Source organism: Nomascus leucogenys, chromosome 5 (assembly GCF_006542625.1).
Source record: "Nomascus leucogenys isolate Asia chromosome 5, Asia_NLE_v1, whole genome shotgun sequence".
NCBI classification, from domain to species: domain Eukaryota; kingdom Metazoa; phylum Chordata; class Mammalia; order Primates; family Hylobatidae; genus Nomascus; species Nomascus leucogenys.
Genome location: NC_044385.1, coordinates 17138587 through 17159839, shown reverse-complemented (window position 1 = coordinate 17159839; position 21253 = coordinate 17138587). Strand labels below are relative to the sequence as shown.

Below are 21253 nucleotides of genomic sequence, written 5' to 3'. Positions count from 1 at the left end.
ATTGGGGTATAGGGCTGTCTTCCTTGTAACCTAGATTTGGAAAGTTTTAGCTCTGGAAATTATGTACAATAAGAAAAGAAACATTAAGTGAATGTGTGACTGGAAATCACTAAAAGAGAGGTCTGTTCAAATAAAGGAGTTACATTCTGTCAAAGTATAATATACAATGAAGGGATGGTTAGTCCAGAAATCACCATCCCTTTTATGATTTAAACAAGGGTATCATATGAGTCTACCCTATGGCACGCTGGATTGGTCCAAGTGGTCACTTGACCTAACCTGGCCCAATCACGAGTCCTTCCCCTGGGATTCTAGGACGAGAACTGCGAAGGATGGGCTGTCTTTGGGTCGCTGATGCAAAGCTGAACACTGGTAGTAGCCCTGCACCCACCACGTTGGGAGAACAGGTTTGCAGATGGAGAGAGGAGCAGAAAGGAGAGACAGAGCCCACTTCCAGAACAGCTGAAACATTTTGAGGGTCCAAGGCCAGAATATAAATGGACCCACTTATCACATATCTAAAGACTTGGAAGTTATAAATCCATTGTCAAATAAAACATATCCTGTCTTCCTACCTTAATAAATGTACCTTCATAAGAAAAAAATGGATATGGAACATGTGTAAAGCTATAGGTTTAACATATTCAAAAGTTTGCAAAATGCCTAAGACCAGTGAATTTAATCATTATTACACATCTGGTATTCTCGATAGGCTCTGACATCAGCCAGAGTAATAAAGATGTGCATGATTCAAAAATCACATTAATTCCTTAAAATATATCATTCTTGCCTTCATTTCAGCAAAATCACTAATGTGGTTATATTCAAGATTTTTACTGAATTTGTGCTCCATCATCAGTAATGGATTAAAAAGAATTTAAAAAAAGATGTAATTGTAGTAAAAATATACCGGATCTGAATATATTTTCAAAAAATTTAAATAAATGTAAACATTTTAAAACTTGGTTTTTAAAAAATTTTTAAAGTGTTCAATATGATCTATTAAAATTAAAGGCAGTGTGCAGATTATAATTTACAAATATTAAATTAAAACTCAAACCTTTAAAGCTAAATTTTATTTTAAAAATATAATTTCAATTTTAAATATAAAAATTATTTGCAATTCTAGCATTTGATGTCCATCTGGTTGCCAGTGTAAAGAACTGGCATCATGCTTTACGTATTGTGGCTAGACCTGCATATCTTAAGTTACCACGTGCAACTGTCACACAGGCCATGCTAATTCATGAGAACCTCTTGAATTGGAACAAAGCAAAGAAAAAAACAATCTAGACTACTGGAAAAAGGCATGTCACTATGTAAGAATCCAGTGCATTTATACTATCTGAAGGGAAGAATTTGACAACATAGTTTTTCCCCCCTTATCTAAGGCATTTCGATTGCTCAAATAATTTTTGGAAGGAATGCGCCAGCATGTAATTTCAGTATTCTTGGTCTCCCAAGGATGTGGAGCACAGAACCGGGCTGCTCAATGGCCAAGCTAGCATCTCACTAGGAGGGCCAGAGCTGTGTTCCTGTGCACACACATTACCAAAATCAGAGTGCTGGTTAACGCTGCCCTGAAGGCAGAGCAAGAAGAAACGTAACAGATACAGAAAGGGAAAGGAGAAGGGTCAAGTAGCATAGGAACAGAAGAATGAAGATTATTTTAATGAAAATGTTCTTATAATAAAAGGATTACAAAGTCAATATTTTACTTCTAAGGCTCTTAAAATATAAGTGTTCACAGACGATAATTTTTAAAATCACAAACAGAAATATAATATCAATTGTTATAATGATAGGAGTGTTTCTGGAAAAAAAATTGGAGGTGTAAAGGCTGGAGTAAGCCTGAGATAAGATGATTTTTCTTATTGGGTTAATCTTAACAGAAATCGCTTATGGGCTGACACAAAATAAATGGGGTGATAATATAATGGATGAAAATCAGATTTTATAATACAAAAGAAAACAGCTATTAAGAATGGACCAATATTAATTAGATGACGCTTGGTGGAGGCAAAAAGATTAAATGGCAAAGCTTTATTAAACAGACACAGCTGCTACGGAAGACTGACGTTAGAAATATTTAGTTGACTTGGGTCAATAGTGTGACGGAAGCTGTCTTCAAGAGCTACTGTAGTCTGCTGTGTTTATATGAAATCTGTGATGTATATTTATTTATATGTATAAACATGTTTATATACATTCTGGGGTGCTGGTCATGTTCTGTTTCTTGATCTCAAACCTGGTTATGTTAGGTTTGTGAAGATTCACCAATGTGCACACACATGTGCATTTTTTGTATGTATGTTGTACTTCAATTAAAATATTTTATTGGACAGACCACATGTGGATTATTATGTTTAATTATGAACATTTATTTCATTTTAAGGAGTATGAAGAGGAGGTGGGAGGAGCCACAGAAGGAGCTGTTTAGGCTGAACAAGCGAAGGGCAGGCAGGGGAGCTGTCTGAAGTTTTTTTGTGCATTCCGCTCAATGATGGTGTTTACCTAGGTTGACCACCAGCTCCGTGGCACTCCCTGAGTGACCTCTGGGCAGCTACTCACCTCTTTTTATCCCAGCTTCCTCAACGGCAAATTACAGGAGCTTGACTAGATGATCTGAGAACTCCTTAGCTCTCAAGTGCTATGAGCATTGAGCAGCATGTGTATAAAACAAGTATACATGTATCAGAGTTAGTTGGTTCTCCCACTCATATTTTTCTTACGTGTTGTATTTTTTTCTATCCAGCTGTGAAACTGGATAGTTAACATTTATGTACTTACCTGAAACAGAAAGTGCTATATTCACTTTAGAAGTTACTTCTATACCAAACTGGTAATTCGAGGAGTTAATTTGCATGTAAAAATTGTTCCAGTTCTTTGCATTAGAAGCCTACGAATGGAAAGATTCATTGATTCAGAATCTATTTTTGGACAGAGATGTATTATTTTAAATTCCGATCCTAGTAAGTGACAATTTCCAGTTTTTGTTGGGCTTTTACATAAGCCTTGACAAATCTGATCATTTTGGCATGATCTCTAGAGTTGTGTTACACAACAAGCCAATCCGCCTGGCCCCCTGTGGATGACTGCTGGAAGCCCCTCGAGTAATATGGTGGCATTTCTACCTGGTAGACGGCTGAAAGCAATCAAGCTCCTTGACAGAAGGGCTTATTTGTTTAAGGCCAAGAATGCAGCAGTCAAATCCCCACTGGCCCCACCACCACTCTCCACTGAGGACTCACTATGCGTGGCAAGCACGCTAGGCAACATTCAAGAGCTATGACAGGCAAGTCACTTCCCCTACCTGAGCCCGTTTGTCACTTAAGTGGGGATAATACTAGCACTTATCTCACAGGCCTCTTCAAAGGATTAAATAAGTGAAACAATGTACAACACTTAGAAAAAATCAGCCAGGCACCCGTGGTTCACGCCTGTAATCCCAGCACTTTGGGAGGCCGAGGTGGGCGTCTCACGAGGTCAGGAGATCGAGACCATCCTGGCAAACATGGTGAAACCACGTCTCTACAAAAAATACAAAAATAAGCTGGGCGTGGTGGCACGCGCCTGTAGTCCCAGGTACTCGGGAGGCTGAGGCAGGAGAATCGCTTGAACCCGGGAGGCGGAGGTTGCAGTGAGCCGAGATTGCGCCATCGCACTCCAGTCTGGGCGACAGAGCGAGACTCCGTCTCGGGATTTAAAAAAAAAAAAGTGGAGGGAAAGAAAAATGCCAGCCCTAGTAAGTGCTTAAAACACATTAGCTCCCAAAGGGCCCCAAACCCTGGAGACAGAAGCATCCGGTTGCAACCTCCCATCCCTCGAGAGGTGGCAGCAAGCCTTACAGGGAAGCTGAAGCCCAGTGTGGTATAGAATAGAGCAGGGGGCCCGCAAGGAGCCTCCACAATGGCAGGGCACTTGCGCCGAGTTCTGCACGCTCAGTACCGGTAGCCCAGGGCTCTGGAGATAGAGAAGTCTGCGGATCAGACGGAGGAGGCAGAAGAGGCAGCGCATGCGCTGTTGGCCAGCGGACCCGAGCGGGCAGAGGTCAATCAACAGTAGACGCTGTACCGACCGAGGTTTGCTGCCCTAGCACAGGGAGCACGAGCTAAGCCTCAGTGCGGAGGATCCGGGCAAAGGCCCGAGGGTGGCCGAGATGCCTAGCTCAGGAAATCAGACTGTCCCCCGAAGGGCGAAGGCAAGGAGGCTGGGAACTTAAATAAGGCAATTGAAAACTGCACATGTCTGAGTCACCTTGAATGGGCACAAAGTTAAACTCTTTATTGGAGCCTGTGAACCGAGTTGCGTTCAACTAAGCTGCCTGTGTTCAAGACTGAATTACATATATATGTGTATATCCAACTTAAAAGGTTACAAATATATTTATTGACATATAACTCATGACGTGTTAATTGAAAAAAGTACATTTTAAAAATTAAGCACAGTGTAGTGTGATCTCATTTTGTATATCCAACTTTCTGTAGACTAGTTTAACTGGTAAAATTTATGTTTACAACATGTAAAACTAAAGGGATTCTATATTTATGGGAACATAGTTTGAAGCGAAAAGGACTACTATAAATCTAATCGCAGCTCTAATATTCAAGAACATACTTGGTTTCATGATGGCAGTTAGGGAGGAGAAAAAAATCCCTGGTGCAGTGAGGTAGATTTTCGTGATATTCTAGTTTGATGTTTCTCAGGTGTGCTTCCCAGACCACTTCTGTGTGAAGCACGTGAGGTTTAGGGGAAGCTGGAGATCCTGGGCCTAACCACAGACCCCTTGGATCAGAAAATAGAAGGAAATGTTTCAAGCCAGTCTAGAAGTTTCTTTTTCTTTCTCTAATTTGTGCCACCGTGCTGCCACCAAACACTGTGGTTTTGACCCTAAAACCCCCCGGACCCTTGCTTAAGACCACAGGGATGCAGCAGTGTGTTGGGTTGGGGGGCTGTCTGCTTTCAGGACAGCGGTGCTGCTCAGTGGGATGTTCTGTGATGATGGGGCTGTCCCATGTCTGCTCTGTCCAATGTGATAGCTGCTAGCCACATGTGGCTACTGAGCACTTGAAAGGCAGCTAGGGAGACAGAAACAAGCATTCGATTTAGTTTAACTTTGATTAGTTTAGCTTTAAGTAGCTTGGGCTTGGGGGTAACAATGGAGATGGTAAGACATGAATGGATCTGGGATATTCTTAGAGGTAAACAGGATCGGACTGGATGGTGATGATCTGAAAACTGGAGGAGGGCAGTGTAGACTCTGGAGGCCACCTGGGTGTCTGGCTGAAGCTGCTGAGTGAAGAGGGAGCCATTTCTGACACAAAGAAGCGTGGGGAGAAACAGACTTTGGGTGGAGCAATGATGGGCTCCACTACAGACATCTTAAGATGTGTTCATGAACACTCAGATTTTGCTGGTCTGGGACACACTGGGTTTCTTTAGGTGATTTTGCTCGTCTCTCTTTCTGAGGCATATCAATTTTATTCCGTATTTCCAAATTATCAGAGAATAATGATCACAGAGTTGGAGGTCAGTTTCCTGTCCCTCATACAGTTTCTATACCAAAGAAATTCCACACTAAAGTTCTTAATGTACTAGCAAATTTTGCCCTAAATTTTTTAAAGTTAGTTTTTTAAAAGTTTGAACATCTTGATTCACAGGAGCAATTTTATCAATAGAACTGTGATACTGAGGTAATAAGAAAGCTATATCTGATCTCTGCCCTCCAGTTCCTGGCACAGAGCTCGTAAAACTCTTGGTATTTTCTGAGCGATCGGGGTGAGAAGTGTTTTTTGTTATTAATAAGCACCTTCCAACCATACCTGAATTTATGCTGATGAGATGACTCTTGGAGGATGGGGGTTGGGAGCCAGAGAAACTAACCATGTGATTAGAGGAACTTTCAGTCCTAACCCCCAGCCTCCAGAGAGAAAAGAGGGGCTGAGGATTGACCTAATTGGCAATGATTTAATCAACCATGCCTATGCAATGGAACCCCCATAAAAACCCTAAGTAAAAAGGTTTGGGGGTTTTGGTTGGTGAACACATCGAGGTCGGGGGAGGAAGGTGGGCCTGGAGAGGGCACGGAAGCTCTATGCTGCCCCCAATACCTTGCCCCGTGCACCTCTTCCATTTGGCTGTTCATGTGTATCCGATACAACAAATCAGTAATAGTAAGTAAAGAGTGTCCCTGAACTGTGTGAGCTATTCTTGCAAATTATCAAACATGGGAAGGGAGGGTGTGATGGGAACCCTCGAGTTACAGCCAATCAGTCAGAAGTATAGGAGGCCCTGACTTGTAACTGGTGTCTGAAAAGGGGGCAGTCTTGTGAGACTGAGCCCTTACCCTCTGGGGTCTGTGTTAACTCCAGGAAGTTAGTGTCAGATGTGAATTGCAGGATCCCTCCCCACTCCAGCTGATACATGGAAAGCTGGATAATTGGTTGGTATGGGGGGAAAACTCCACATATCTGGTATCGAAACTCTTGTGAATAAAAACAGATCATAGTAAGAGCTTAGCCACTCAGGCAAGTCTATAACCACAAATTCAAAATGATATTAAGTTACACTGGGAGACCACCATTCTGGATTATTTCTGTGGAAAAACCTTTAAAGTCTCACTAGGAACTCTATAGGCTGCATGGGCCAATATAATAACCACTAGCTACATGCAGCTATTTGAATTTAAATTAATTAAGACTAAATGTGAAACTCAGCTCCTCAGGCATACTAGTCCTGTTTCAAGTGCTCAGTAGCCACATGAGGTTACTGACTACCATACTGGCAGCACACAGAACATTCTGGAACATCATCACAGAATGTTCTATCGGACAGTGTCAAGCTAACTGTAAGGTTCTCAAGGAAGGAAAAGGCTAGGAGAGTTGATGGTGCAAACAAAGGACAGTGTGGGGAGTAAGAGATTCAGTCAGAGAAACACAGCCACGTCAGCTAGGCTACAGCAGGAGACTGCGTTTCATTGTAGGACAAAGGGAGGCTGTGGGGTTTAAACAGAGCAGCAGCAGGAAGTGGTCCAAGAGAAATTACAATGGACAGGGAGAAGTGGCCAAGCAAAGAGATGGGGGTGCATCCTGTAGAAGGGAGAGAAGAGCAGGCTTGCTAATGGATGCTGCCATTTGGAAACAGCAACAGTTTTAATTAACCCATTTTACTCACTGTCATTTACCCTGTCTGGGAAAAAAAACAAGAGAGATTTTCTGAATGTTCTTATACCTGAAAGTGAAACTGGTTCACAAAATAAACACATACATAATCCAATGCCAAAAACTGGTGATTTATAGAAATCACCCTGGTTTATTTTTTTCAACAAAGGAAAAAAAACATGGTTCAATAATTCAGCATTTGGGACATTGGCAAATACTGTCTGCATTGTTCAAAATAAGTGTTCCTGGCTGTGAGCTCTGCAACACATACCGATGGCCCAGGAACCTTCTTCCATGGTTCTAATAAAACGAAGGACCCACACATGGAGGTTACGTGAGTTAACAAAAGATGCTCTATCACAATGTGCGTAAAAAGAAAGTCTTTGAAAAATATCCAAATCTCTAAAGGAATACAAACACTCCTATTTGGTTTTGCTTTTGTTCCTCTTCATTATTATTTTTTAGTTGTTGAGGAAAATTTTTTTTACTGTAAGGAAGGAGTTATATGACTTTATAAGTGGAAACCAACAGGCTGCTGGCTAATACACACACTCTCCCTCCAAGTTAAGTAGCTTTTTCCCCCCAAAAGCCTCTTTGATGATTTTCGTTATGGTTCAGAAAAGTAAAGAAAATGATTTCAAGTATTCAATTCCTATCAAAAATTGGTATCAAAAGTAATAGAGGACCTAATTTCTTTATAATTCCATGTTTTAAAAAATAACTTAAGAAGCAAGAGGTCCGGCCCTTTACTTGTATAAATACAGCAGCAGAACTAGAGTTTCTTAAGACAACGTGGAGAAGAGTCTGTGTTTAGCACCTCAATCATCGATCTTAACGTTGGAAACGTTTCTGATACTGACGGAAGAGTCTTATAAGAAGGTGAAATACTGAAAAAGAAAAACACAAAGTAGCGGTATGAAAATTAACAAAATTTGCAAAAAAGGGCAGAGCTTATGTTATATTTATTCCTATCATTATATTTATTATATTCATGTTGTAATATCAAACAGTGTTAGAAAGGCAGGGAGGAGCTGTGAACAGAATGGCTCCTCTCACAACAACGGCCTGCGGTATCAGCCGACACGTTACAAGTTGCTTGGAAGTTAAACCAGAGCTTTGAAAAAGAAAATTAAACTCTCATTTACATGTCCAGCTGTGGTGCATGCTGGGCTTGGAATCAAAAGACACAGGTTTCAGGTCCAGCTTCACTCCTTGTTAGCTTTCTTTACTTCTCTAGGCTGCACTTCCCTGATCTGTCACAGGGACAGTGTTCTTAACTCGCAAAGTTACCATGAGCTCTGAATGAGATGAGGTATTTCAAGGTACACTGTAAAGCGTTAACTGCAGGATGTAAGGTAGCGTTGTTATTCTTTCCTTAAAGAATTGTCAAAAGATTCACACTGTACAATTATGTAAGAACAGAAACAAGACCTTTGGCCTGGTGGTTGTATTACTAAAACATGTGCAAACTAATAAACCTGAAACAACAATGTACCAGGACAAGGTGTAACTGTTAGAAGCTTTCATTGCAAGGCTAAATTACAAATTGAGCAATGGTGGACTACAGGCACAAATATTTCTGTTTTAAACAGAATATAAATTACCCAGCAATAGAGTGGTTGCTATGTCAAATAGACGTGAAAGGCAAAACTGGGGGTGGTTGGGATGTAAAAAACCAGGAGAAGGGGCAAAAATAACTAAAGTTGAACAGTGAGGCTTACTTATTCTTCATTAACTACTGAGGCATCTATGAGTTTAATTCCACACACTTCAAATTCACACAGTCCTCTCCAGTGCTTCTGGAAACAAGAGCCAGGAACGATCACGGTCTGCTAGACTCCTCACACACAGTGACCGTCAGGGATAATTCCTGGCTGCTATAAAATTCCTGGCTGCAATAAAATGCAACTAAGTAGGCTAAGTGCTACCACTCAGAGTAATGTAAAATGGGCTCTGTCTACAAGTTCAAACACTGCTGAATACTGAGCCTAAGAGTAAACAGGCCAAGACAAGTGAATACCTGATCATATAAATAAGACTTTGGTAATTTTCTTTCACCAACTACTTTTTAAATTTTTTATTCATGGTTCTTTAAGAGTCAGGGTCTCACTCTGTTGCCCAGGCTGGAGTGTAGTGGTGCAACCATAGCTCACTGCAGCCTCAAACTCCTAGGCTCAAGAGATCCTCTCGCTTCAGCCTCCCAAGTACTTGGGACTACAGGCACACACCACCATGCCCAGCTAATTTTAAAATTTTTTGTAGAGGGGAGCAGTTTCACTATGTTGCCCAGGCTGGTCTCGAACTCCTGGCCTCAAATGATCCTTCCACCTCAGCCTCCCAAAGTGCTGGGATTACAGGTATGAGCTACTGTGCCTGGCCTTCATAGTCCATTTTTATCCATACGTTCACCCTTAAAAGGTTATCTTATACAACAGCAAAACATTTTAACCTTGAAAAAGTGGATTAAATTCATTGTATTACATATTAACTTATAAAAATGAGTATAACAATTCCAGTTTTCATAGCGCTCCAAAGTAACAGGAAACTACCTTTCCTCCTCCAGTTATTATACCCTTGTGTGGACCCCCTCAAGTAGTTACCTTTTCAAGTTCATCCAGCTTTTGGCAACTTTGCTAAAGGCCTCTGAACCAGGGGCTGTCATAGCTTCAAAGTCGACTAACTGAAAAAGAAAGACATTTAGGAATGTTACTAAACATGGAGGACACAGGCTCGTCTGGAGATGTGTGTAACTCATGTACCTTAAAATAAAAATCCGTAAATTGAGACTTAACACATAACCAAGCATTTCTCCCTTCCCGCTCCAACGTACCTTCCCTTTGGGAATTTTTCCTGCTACTTCTTTTCCACTTGCCATCAGTGCTCCCACGATGACCGAGTAAGCGATTACACTATTTAAATAAAGAACAAAGGTCAATCCATCCTGGACGGTCTACAGTTACCATGTTAAATTTCACCATGGACTTCCCATCATGAAAGATAAAATTTATTCAAAAATTCTTTCAAATAAAACACTAAATGTTTCGTTTAACATGAAAATATGTCTATTTGTTTAAGAATAGTTACTAATTTGCTATTAGAATGTATTTACTGGCCAGGTGAGGTGGCTCACACCTGTAATCCCAGCACTTTCGGAGGCCAAGGTGGGTGGATCGCTTGAGGTCAGGAGTTTGAGAGCAACATGGCGAAACCCTGTCTCTACTAAAAACACAAAAATTAGGCCGGGCATGGTGGCTCACACCTGTAATCCCAGCATTTTGGGAGGCTGAGGTGGGCAGATCACTTGAGGTCAGGAGTTCGAAACCAGCCTGACCAACATGGCGAAACCCCATCTCTAACAAAAATACAAAAAATTATCCAGGAGTGGCAGCACGTGCCTGTATTCCCAGCTACTTGGAAGACTGACACAGGAGAATTGCTTGAACCTGGGAGGCAGAGGTTGCAGTGAGCCGAGATCGCGCCACCGCACTCCAGCAATGCATGTATACAATAAAGTTCATAAATACAAATACATATGTTAGTCTTACTTTTTAAGCATTAGAAATGCTGGCCTTCAAAGAAGAAATGCAGAATACATTCTCACAATGTACTAACGGACAGATGGTTTGGAGCTTTGGGCGTGTGTGTGAACTGCCAGGGCTCCGAGGTGGCTGTTAGAGGCCAGGAGATTGTGGGGTACCTTTGCCTGCTGGCTCGGAGGCTCGTGGGGCAAGGTCTGCTGCCCTGTCACTCCAGAACGAGTGTAGAGCTGCGAGTGTGCAGGTCTGGGGTAGGAGGCATTTGCAAGGCGTTGTGCTTCTGCTCTTGGTGAGGGAAGAGTGGGAGCTGGCTGGTTCTGGGTGGAAGGGGCTGGCAAAAGGCCATGGGACCCGCGATTGTAACCACAGTGTTGTGCTTTTCCCAAAACAAATCGGCTCAAGATAAAGACAGCTCTCGCCCATGCGATAATGCATCCTAGCAGGTGGAAAGGATGGCATGAGCACCTTCAGAGAAAGCTAACAAGTGCCATGGGCGGACAACAAGAAAAGCGAGTCAAGGTGATTCATGGGGTTCTCCAGCAGGGAAGACTTCAGAGGCTAAAGACATGTGCCCTGCAACCTCCAGGGCCCCAGGGCTGAAGATGAAAGGGGCAGAGAAGGCAGGGAGATATGGCAGAGAGCCCACACGGAAAGCCAAGGGGAAGCGAAAGAGCCGCGGAAGAGAGCGGTGCTGCAGCCAAGGCAAACCAGGGCAGGGCAGGGCTGGCACTGTGCACTGTGCGTGCTGCCAAGCTCGGCTTGAGCCCATGGTTTTCAGAAGGTGCTGGAGAGCCGCAGGGCAGAGAGAGGAGCAGGAGCAAAGCTAGCTGCGGCGGGTACGGGGAAGAGAGAAACAGAAGTGTGGGAGGCAGGATCAACAGACTATTTAGGACTGAAGAGATGTAGGGATGAGGGACAGTTGAGGACAATCAGAGCTGCACTTCCTTCAATACCACAGGTGAGCCAGCAGAGCTGCTGTGAGGACAAAGGACGGATGCTGGCTGTTGAGTACAGTGGGGCCCACAAGCGGAGATGTGCACAGCCCTCACATCCCTTATTCAGTGGACACAACTAGCAATATTATGCTGATAAGATAACATTTATGTTTCTATTTTGTTTTAATGAGTCTTAAATTCTATAACCAAATTTACTACCATGTTTAGGGCAGTTTTACTTTCTAAAGCATTAATCAAAGATAAAGACATTCAAGTGTATTATTTTTAGCCAAAACATCTTAAGTTCAACTATGTGCCAGCAATGGCAAAAGGCCATTTACATAATTTACTGCACACAGTACTGGGAACAGGAGAATGAAACGAAAACTCTACAGTCATAGTCCTTGTTTTAATGATACCTAAAAAACTCCTGATATACAAGTAGCAAGAATTTATCCAAAATAATAAAAATAGTACAGAGTGACTGTTGGCCCAAAAGTATAAAACATGAGGATTACGGGTCACCTGACAGCCCAAAATGGAAAAGGAAGAGGAGGAGGAGGAGGTTCAGTAAGAGGCTGGCAGATACAAAAAATTAAAACACACTGAGCACGGCACATGGTACACAGTAAATTTCCATGAACTTGTGTTGAATGGATGAATCCCTATCCTATTAAATGTAAGCACACTATATTAGAACTGTCTTCTATAATTCTTTTGATGATGTGATAGACTAAGGAAATTTTTTTTGTGCAGATTTTGGAAAAAAATACGGAGCTCCTTACCATTTCTTTGTGTACTCTATACCTATATCCATAACAGGAAGGATAAGCAAAAAAGAACACATTTCTCAATTTAAAATAATTTTAATGACAGGATATTACTTACCTGGATCCTCGAGAGAGTGGCATTAAATTATAAAAGTAATAAACTAAGGATAAGATTAAGTTGCAGACAGCATCAGCCTCCTAGAAAAAAAGATACAGACTCATAAACTTAAATACTAGATTACAAACTAATTTTTCATTAGGTGACAGGACACACAAGAATAATTTACATCAAGAAAAGGATTGTTTTCTTCCTCCCCCATAAGAACCTACTTTTCAAATTCTTGAATATTCTATACCCTTTTGTATCCTTTTTTTCCAATTTAGTTCAATTTAGAGCAATGTTTTTCCAGCTGTTTCTTAAACTGCAACTCTTTGATAAACATAAAAATCTCAGTCTCCTTTAATGTTGCTTGAAATGTCAAAATATATATTGTGACTAAAATTTTAAAAGGCATTTATTAACACCGAATATGTTTTCTCAAACAACATATATCCTTACCCCAAAAGATCTGGGTAAGCCCCTTCCCCTACTCCGCACTGAGATTTGGATGATGCTCAATTATGTATATAAACTTAGATGTTTAATTATACGGATGCAGTGATTAAATGTTGGAGAAATAAGGTGACTTTTCAAGGGTAAGAGGCACCCGTCCACTGCAGAACACAGGGAGGGGGCGTGGTGGGGAGAGAATGTCCACCATACCCTGCTGCCTGCAACGACGCCACCTCAAGTCCAGGCAGACAACCAAAGGAGGAGGCCACAGACCAGGAAAGGGCTGCTAAGTGCAAAGTATACACAACTTCATTGTACTTTCCTTGCCGTTAACTCATCAGAATGCATCATCCAGTTTACATTCAAAAGCTCCTTGTAAATATACGGTTATAAGCAACGACCACAACGAAGGGAAGAAAATGGAAGAAAAAGGTGAAGCCCAGGTCATTTTCATAATGAGCCAACTTTTCTATATCTTGTCAAAGCCCAAACTTATGATAATGTCGTAGTACAGTACTAAATTATTAATTTATTATCCTCCCCATTAGTGTAGTTACTAGATACAAGAATTTTTGCCTATAAGAAATAAGAAATATTTTTAGGTTAATTCAACCCAATTTTAAGCATAAGATGTACAATCTCAATGAAAGGGCAGAGGTTCAAAAAGTTTACAAAAGAATCATAGGAAGAGCAGAAAAATGGAAACAAAGAGAAACCTACCCCAAATTCTGATGAAAGAATCAATACTTTTCCTTTTGCTGTCAAATCTTTATAAAGTGCATCTATTTCAGCATGATATAATTGTGTCCTTTCTTCCGTGGTTTGAGTTTCCACAGAAAATAATATATTGCCAACTCTGAAAATACAAAAATAAGTGTCAAAGGCATGTATTATAAGTTCAAATAGCCAAACACAGAAAGTTTTTTTAAAAAGCAAACAGCATGCTGATGTGGCACTAAACATATACAAGAATGTACCTTACCTTTCTAACTATAGACAAGCAAGGTAGGTTTCATGAGAATGCATTATTTCTTCATAAAATGTGATAGTTGTCTCACCTTTAAGTGACTGGTAACTCATTTGCTCACAGTTAAGTCTAACTACATGTACTTATTACACAAACATAAGCTAATATATGGGAAAACAATTACACATAGTAAAGAATGCATTTAAATAACCAGTAAATATTTTCTAAGCCACCCCATTAGGATTAAAGGTCAGAAGCAAGAACTGTGTGTAGGAAGAAAGTTCAGGGACTACACCATGTTTTTGTTTTTTATCAAAACAAAAAAAAGTGGAGCTTAAGCTCCACTGAGGTTCTATGGAGGATATAAGTTTGATACAACAGGCATTTTTTTGTATAATGCCACTAACAAAGTGTTGGATTTAGTCCTCGGAGCCTACAAAGAAAAGCCCAGCTGCTGCCTTGATTGAGGAAGGAAGGAAGAAACTGGGCCACAAATTATTATTATTAGAGATAGGATCTTGCTCTACCACCCAGGCTGGAGAGCAGTGGCATGATCATAGCTCACTGCAGCCTCAAACTTTTGGGCTCAAGTGATCTTCCCGCCTCAGCCTCTTGAGTAGCTGGGACTACTGGTATGCACCTGTAGTTATTTTTAAAAATCCGTTGCAGAGGCAGGGTCTCACCAAGTCGCCCAGGCTGGTCTCAAACTCCTGGCCTCAAGCAATCTTCCCATCTTGGCCTCCCAATATGCTGGTATGAGCCACCACTTCTGGCCAAGGGCCACAAATGATTATGAAACCATGACTCAGGTCATAATGTAGCTCATTAGAGGTTCAAAAACGGAATCTAATTTGGACAACATAGAGAAAAGCAGGAAAGGTCTCATGGGAGAAGTGGCCTGAACGTGGGTCGGGATGGGAGTGAGAGACCCAGACATCGGAAAGCAGAGGTGAACTGGGGAACAAGCATTCCAGTCGGACTGGCAGGCCAGGTTCCAACAGGGAGATGGTCCAGGTCAAGCAGGAAATGTCTGAGGCCACTTTGTGAGAGGCTGTGAATGCCTGGCAGGGAAGCTGGTTTGGGTAGCCATAGGCAATGGCTGGGTATGGAGAAGGGAGAGATCTGCGGAGCTAGGGGAACGTCCAGTGAGGTGGAGCTTTAGCAACATTGGTGAAGTGCTGGTGAAGCAGGAGACAGGAGATGGGATGCCAGGCAGAGTCGACTCGAGGGGTCAGGAGGCCCACAGCAAGGGAGGCAACAAATGGGGTGAAGCAGGCAATTGAGGAAAGATGTCACGTTTCAGGAGGAGAAATTTCATGTACAGTTGACCCTTGAACAACATGGGTTCGAACTGCATGGATCCACTTATACAAGGATTTTCTTCCGCCTCTGCCACCCCTGAGACAACAAGACCAACCCCTCTGTACCCTCCTCCTCAGCCTACTCAACGTGAAGATAATAAGGATAAAGACCTTTATGAGGATCCACTTCCACTTAATACATAGTTAAGTATATTTTCCTTATGATTTTCTTTCTTTTTTTCTTTTTTTGAGATGGAGTTCGCTCTGTCACCAGGCTGGAGTGCAGTGGCACGATCTCGGCTAACTGCAAACCCCCCCTCACAGGTTCAAGTGATTCTCCTGCCTCAGCCTCCAGAGTAGCTGGAATTACAGGTGTGTGCCACCAGGCCTGGCTAATTTTTGTATTTTTAGTAGAGATGGGATTTCACCATATTGGCCAGGCTGGTCTCGAACTCCTGACCTCGTGATCCACCCGCCTTGGGCTCCCAAAGTGCTAGGATTACAGGCGTGAGCCATCGCACCCGGCCGACTTTCTTAATAACATTTTCTTTTCCCTAGCCTACTTTACTGTAAGAACACAAAATATAATACATATAACATATAAAATATGTGTTAATCAGCTGTTTATGTTTTTGTTAAGGCTTCTGGTCAACAGTAGGCTGTTAAGTTTTGGGGTAGTCCAAGGTTATATGCAAATTTTTGCCTGCTAGGGGTGGGAAGGTCAATCCACCTAACCCCTGAGTTATTCAAAGATCAACTGTACTTATATAGTAATTTCATTTCTGCTTAGGAATCTGATCTGAAGATACACATCATGGATGTGTGAAAAGGTAGGAGAACACTTTTTATGTTAAAGAGCACAACCTGCAATCAGGGGAGAATGATCTTTATTGGGAACATACTTTGATAAGAAGCTTGAGGTAGAGATCAAGACTTCAAAGATATAGAAAAGCCCTGAAATCTGGAAGTTGCTGAACTGGTGTTTATTCATGAAGGCCTGTTTAAGTTTTGACATGGAACTTGAAAAGGTGGCTCCTTGTAGTTTAGAGGAAAAGTATGTGAGAAAGCCAGAGCCCAAGAGGCAGAGGGGCTGGAGAATGTGAGTCACAGTCTCACTGCTGAGCAGGTGGAAACCAGGGGGAGGGCATGGCACTTCCCAAGGCTATGCACCTCAAGATGGGGTGTGTGTGTGTGTGTGTGTGTGTGTGCGCGCGCACGCACAGCTCAAAGCAATTCCACCCACAATTCAAGGAATATGGAGGTTGACAGACAAAGCTTGGATTACAGATGTAAATAAAACTAGAGTTAATAAAAATGTTTACTGCAGTGCTATTTATAAAGTAAAACAATGAGAAATACCCTAAGTGGTCAATAACAAAAAGATCAGTCAGAGAAATTCTACATCTATACAATGGAATATTATGCAGTTACTAAAAATACTTTTAAGAATATGACTGGGGAAATGATTGTGATAATGTTATGGTAAGGGTAAATAGTAGAACAGTCTAACCTCAGTTTTTAAAGAAAATAACTTGATTTTTATTTTGTTAATTTTGCTTATCCATATATTCTAAATTTTCTAGAATAAGATTATACTACTCATTAGTTATTAAAGCTGTTTTTTCTCTCTATATATATATATAGATCAGCTTTTATATATATATATAAATATATATATATATTTAAAGCTACAATGGACTTCAATCCGCCAACTGCTCACCTTTTTTCATTTTATTAGTAAAAGCCTCCCTCGCCTCCCTAAGGAACTTCAAAAACGCAGAAGAATGTCTTCCACAAACTACATCATACATAGTATCTAGAAAGTCCTTAGATTTCAACAGTCAGAAAATGTATCTGCTGGTGTAATACTTTAGATGTCACATTTTTTTAAATAACTGGTTATAACTGCTCACTGGACCTTGATACTTTTCATTTCAGGATGGAGCAAAAGTTCAACACCACAAAACTCTGTAGCGACAATAAGCACAGGCACCCTTCCTGCCTCGTCTCTAGTTTACAACCACATTAAGAAGCACACATACTTGTCTCCTGTAATGGTGATTGTGAATCCATCATATTCCTTCCCTTGGTCTTTAAGGCTGGGAACTTTTGTGTTCACGGTGAACCCATCCTTCGTTTTAGTATTAAACTGCTTTCAGGGAAAAAGAAAATTCACGTTACTAGTGTTTCATTCACTGTAAACCCCAACTGCAACTCTGTAGTGCTGGCTCTACCTCACATGTTTTTAAAAAGGGCCAAGGAGGTCATCCGATACAAGAGATGGTGTCCTGGTGGCCAAGGGCATCTCTGCCTGTCTTCAGGCCCCAACAGAGCCCAGGTTATGCTCCCACAGCTCCTACCAGAGGCCAGCAGAGAACCTCAGCACCAAAAGCTCACAGGTTCTCTTCATCAACAAGGGGCACTGCTCACTTCTAAGAGCTCCCTTTGAAGGTTTTCTCACGCCCATCTTAGTAGGCAGAAACCTTGAATCATGGCAGAATAGTTGCACCTAACATCCCGTAACTAAAAAATGCAACTTATGCTCATACTAGTGCTCACAGCAGAGTCTGATTTTTCTGAAGAGTACCCAGGATTATATCCACTAACTGGAGAACTTCATTCACACCCACACCCACACCCACCACTTATCTGTGGACCACAGATAAGTTGGTTAAGTTAAAAGAATTACTCGCAGTTAAGAATGGCCTTCGGGGTGATAAATGTATGAACACAGTTTCAGATGTTAGCTTTCTGTTTAAAACATTTGGGACAAACCTGCAGTGGCAATAAATAGGTTTCAGAAAATGACCCCCAAATTCAGTTAACTTAATATTGTCAATTTTTTTTTAATTGATGGACTGGAAGTTAAGAGAAGCAACAGTAAAGTAAGAGAGGCTGCTGCTTCATGAGGGGAGAGCTTGTCTAGAAACAGAAAGATGCACCAGGTGTCACCAGCAGCCCAGAAGCCAGAGGATGAGTGGCACAGGCCATCAGGGCCACAGCAGGCACTGAACAGGCAAGCATCTTTCACGCAAAAAAAAAACGACTTTCAGGAGAAGAAATGCGCTAACACACTATCTGCCAATTCTCATCTAATCCTCACAACATACTGATAGCACTAGGTATGGTCTCAATCTTACAGATGAGAAACGAGCTAGGACCCCAGCCAGCAGGGAAGCCACACAGTGGGAATGTGGGCCCAAGGTCTTGGTGAATTCCAGACCGCGTTACTTGCTAATAAATCGCCTCTAGGGGGCGCTGACATACACGTTAACTTGGTTTTTCATCAACAGTACCGTTGGGCCTTTCGGTGGAAGTTGACCTGGTACATTTCACTAAGCACTTTAAACACTCAAATATCTTGTTGTATATTCTGCTGTGTGTGCCTTGCAAAGTACCAATATATCCGTAATCCTGGGTAAAAGCTAGATGTATAATGCTGAAGTGGAATGTCATTCCACCACAGAGAACAAACATCTTACATCCTCCAGACAACTGTTGGTGACTTCACACCGAGAGACGCACTGAGGCTGGCGATGCCGCGTCTCAGGCTGCATGCTAAGTGACTACAGTCTTGTAGCCCACTCTGTTTTTCTTCTTAAACAAAGACATATAAATATTAAAATCTCCCTAAGCTGATGTTGTATTCTGCCTAATACCACAGGACATCTAAATGCCTAACTAGAATACCCACAGGAAGGCAGCTGAAGAGCCCTCACACACCAGTTTCCTTTCTATATGGTATATCTCAGGGCCTGTGGTGAAGCCATTCTGCCCCCTGGGGGGCACTGGGGAAATTTATGGGAGACTGATTACTACAGGGATTGGATAGTTGGGAGCCAAGATTACTATATGTCCCACAGTACAGGGGATTGTCACACATAATGTATGATTTTCTAATGTCCCACTGGATTTTCATGTAGATGAAGAACACGTTTATTATTTAATCAATATGTGGGCCTAGAACCAGACTCTGTTTTGCACTTAAACACTAAGTATTTATTATATAGTTTTCATGCACACTGAGTTTGCCGGGAATGCAAATAGCATACACATTGAGTAAGGAGTGCACTATATATAGCTTGGAGCTTTGCTAAGCTTGGTTTACCATTTCAGAAAACCACATCGCCAATGACAATGCAGCTCACCAAATAACACACAGATATGGGGCTGCACTTGTAACTGTCACATTCACCATGATTTTACGTGCAGGTGTGAAGCACTGGCTACTGCTTTCCGGCTTCTAGAGAAGGCATGCCCGGATTTCCGCATACTGAGATACACTGTGTGGACATTGTGTGGACTGAGATACTGAGATGACTTTGCGTGGACATTTTTTATGTGAGACATATTCTCTGTGAAGTCCATCCTAGTGCAATAAAGGAGTTAGTAAAGGGGGCATCTGAACATGTTTACTGAGTCAACGCAGTGGGTTTGAGAAGGTTGAGGGGTGCTGTGTTAGTGCATCAGACCCTCACAATAAACTCCCCGAGGTAGGTTTGGCCACAATATTTGGTCTTCAGCAGACAAAATCCTGGAACAACTGTATAACAGGCTCATCCACACCCATCCAGGCAGATGTGGGGCCTGGGTCAGATGCTCAGCTCTGTTCATGACATGCTACTTCCTTGTTATTCCTTAGAAATAGATACACTTTGCTTATTCATACAAATTTCCTAAATTTTATATGAATCAATCTCATCTACCATAGCTGCAAGGAAAATATTTACTGAAGTTCCACATTAGTGTTTAAGCCACTAATTGGAAAAGCAATTCTAACTGCTGTTGGCATGTTTTGGGGTAGTTTTACTCCTAGATGGAGGAAAGGTTCATACAGTTATAACTTCTTAATGGGTTATACTTTAATCAAATAATTTCTGTCCCTTGTAGTGTCCTTCCCATTGAATTCAAATGTTTCCATTATTGATATTGCCACATATACTTTTCTTCTCATTAGCATTTGCCTGGTATACCTGGATCATACTACCATACTTTTGTATCTAGCTTTTTGTTTGTTTGTTTTAGGAGATGGGGTCTCACTCTGTCACCCAGTGTGGGCAAGAGAGCAAGACCCTGTCTCAAAAAGAAAAAAAAAAAGAACAGAAATTTATTCTGGAGGCTGGGAAGTCCAAGATCAAGGTGCCAGCGTCTGATGTGAGCCTTCTTACTGCTGCCTCACATGACGGAAGGTGGAAGGGCAAAAGAGGCCACTCCCCGAAGCCCTTTTTATAATGGCATGAATCCATTCATGAGGGCTCTGCCATTAAACACTTCCTGCTAGGCTCCACCTCCCAACATATGTGCACTGAGGATTCCGTTTCCAACACATTCATTTTGAGGGGAACACATTCAAAAGATGGCATTTACTTCTCTAGTAATTAAAGAGTATAGGTTATTTTGCCTTTCTTTAAAGGGTATTGAGTTTTGACAAATGGTCAAATCACTGGCAGATCCACTTAATCCTTTAAACTTAGTTTTATTCTTTGTTAGGGCAGTCTATTTAGAAATTGTTCTTAGTCCTAGGTTGTGGGTCTTACTGTAGAGTGTGGTCTTAATTTTACACTGTGTCCTTTCTGGGGTCTTAAGTAAATGCCCAAGTTGTTCACAGGATCCATCCACATTGGCAAGGCCGAAACTCCAATGTCTCTCAGCACATACAACTCTGATACATCTGCTCAGCTTTCTTTCCCACAGCAGCCACTCTCTGCTGAGCCTCTCACGGTCTTTCATTGCATGTTCATGACCAAGGTCTTAGTCAGGGATGAAAAGGCGTGCTCACATTGACCCCTGAGCACTCCCCAGCCTACATGGCCTCCTTCTCTTCTATACTCTGCTCTGCAAATTCCAGCCACTTTGGCAGACCCAAACTCCACTCTCTACCTCCTTAGCTTGGCAAGACCACTGTACTCTGCTTGGGCTCTACATTACCGTGCAGTGGTCTAATAAATACTCCCAGTGGAAAGCTGGGGTGACAGTGGGATTCACGGTCTTGTAATTAGCCAGTGCCTGAAAATAATTGACTTATATTTTG

General features: G+C 41.7%; 1 protein-coding gene across 7 annotated transcripts in view; it reads right to left on the bottom strand.

The window, feature by feature from the left end:
* The window catches only part of TTC13 (tetratricopeptide repeat domain 13), a 97299-nt gene that overhangs the window by 16121 nt on the left and 59925 nt on the right, over positions 1–21253 (bottom strand). For 4 of the 7 annotated variants that reach the window (XM_030812699.1, XM_030812702.1, XM_030812703.1 and 1 more), the window contains 6 exons: positions 17265–17374; positions 13675–13810; positions 12520–12599; positions 9991–10069; positions 9761–9840; positions 7271–8047 (listed from right to left, as the gene is read on the bottom strand). In XM_030812699.1, coding sequence (XP_030668559.1) covers positions 7933–8047; positions 9761–9840; positions 9991–10069; positions 12520–12599; positions 13675–13810; positions 17265–17374 — 600 coding nt within the window. In that variant the 3' untranslated portion in view covers positions 7271–7932. Of the gene's footprint in view, positions 1–7270; positions 8048–9760; positions 9841–9990; positions 10070–12519; positions 12600–13674; positions 13811–17264; positions 17375–21253 lie in introns of those variants that run through there. The other 3 variants (XM_030812700.1, XM_030812704.1, XM_030812701.1) reach the window with 2 other exon arrangements.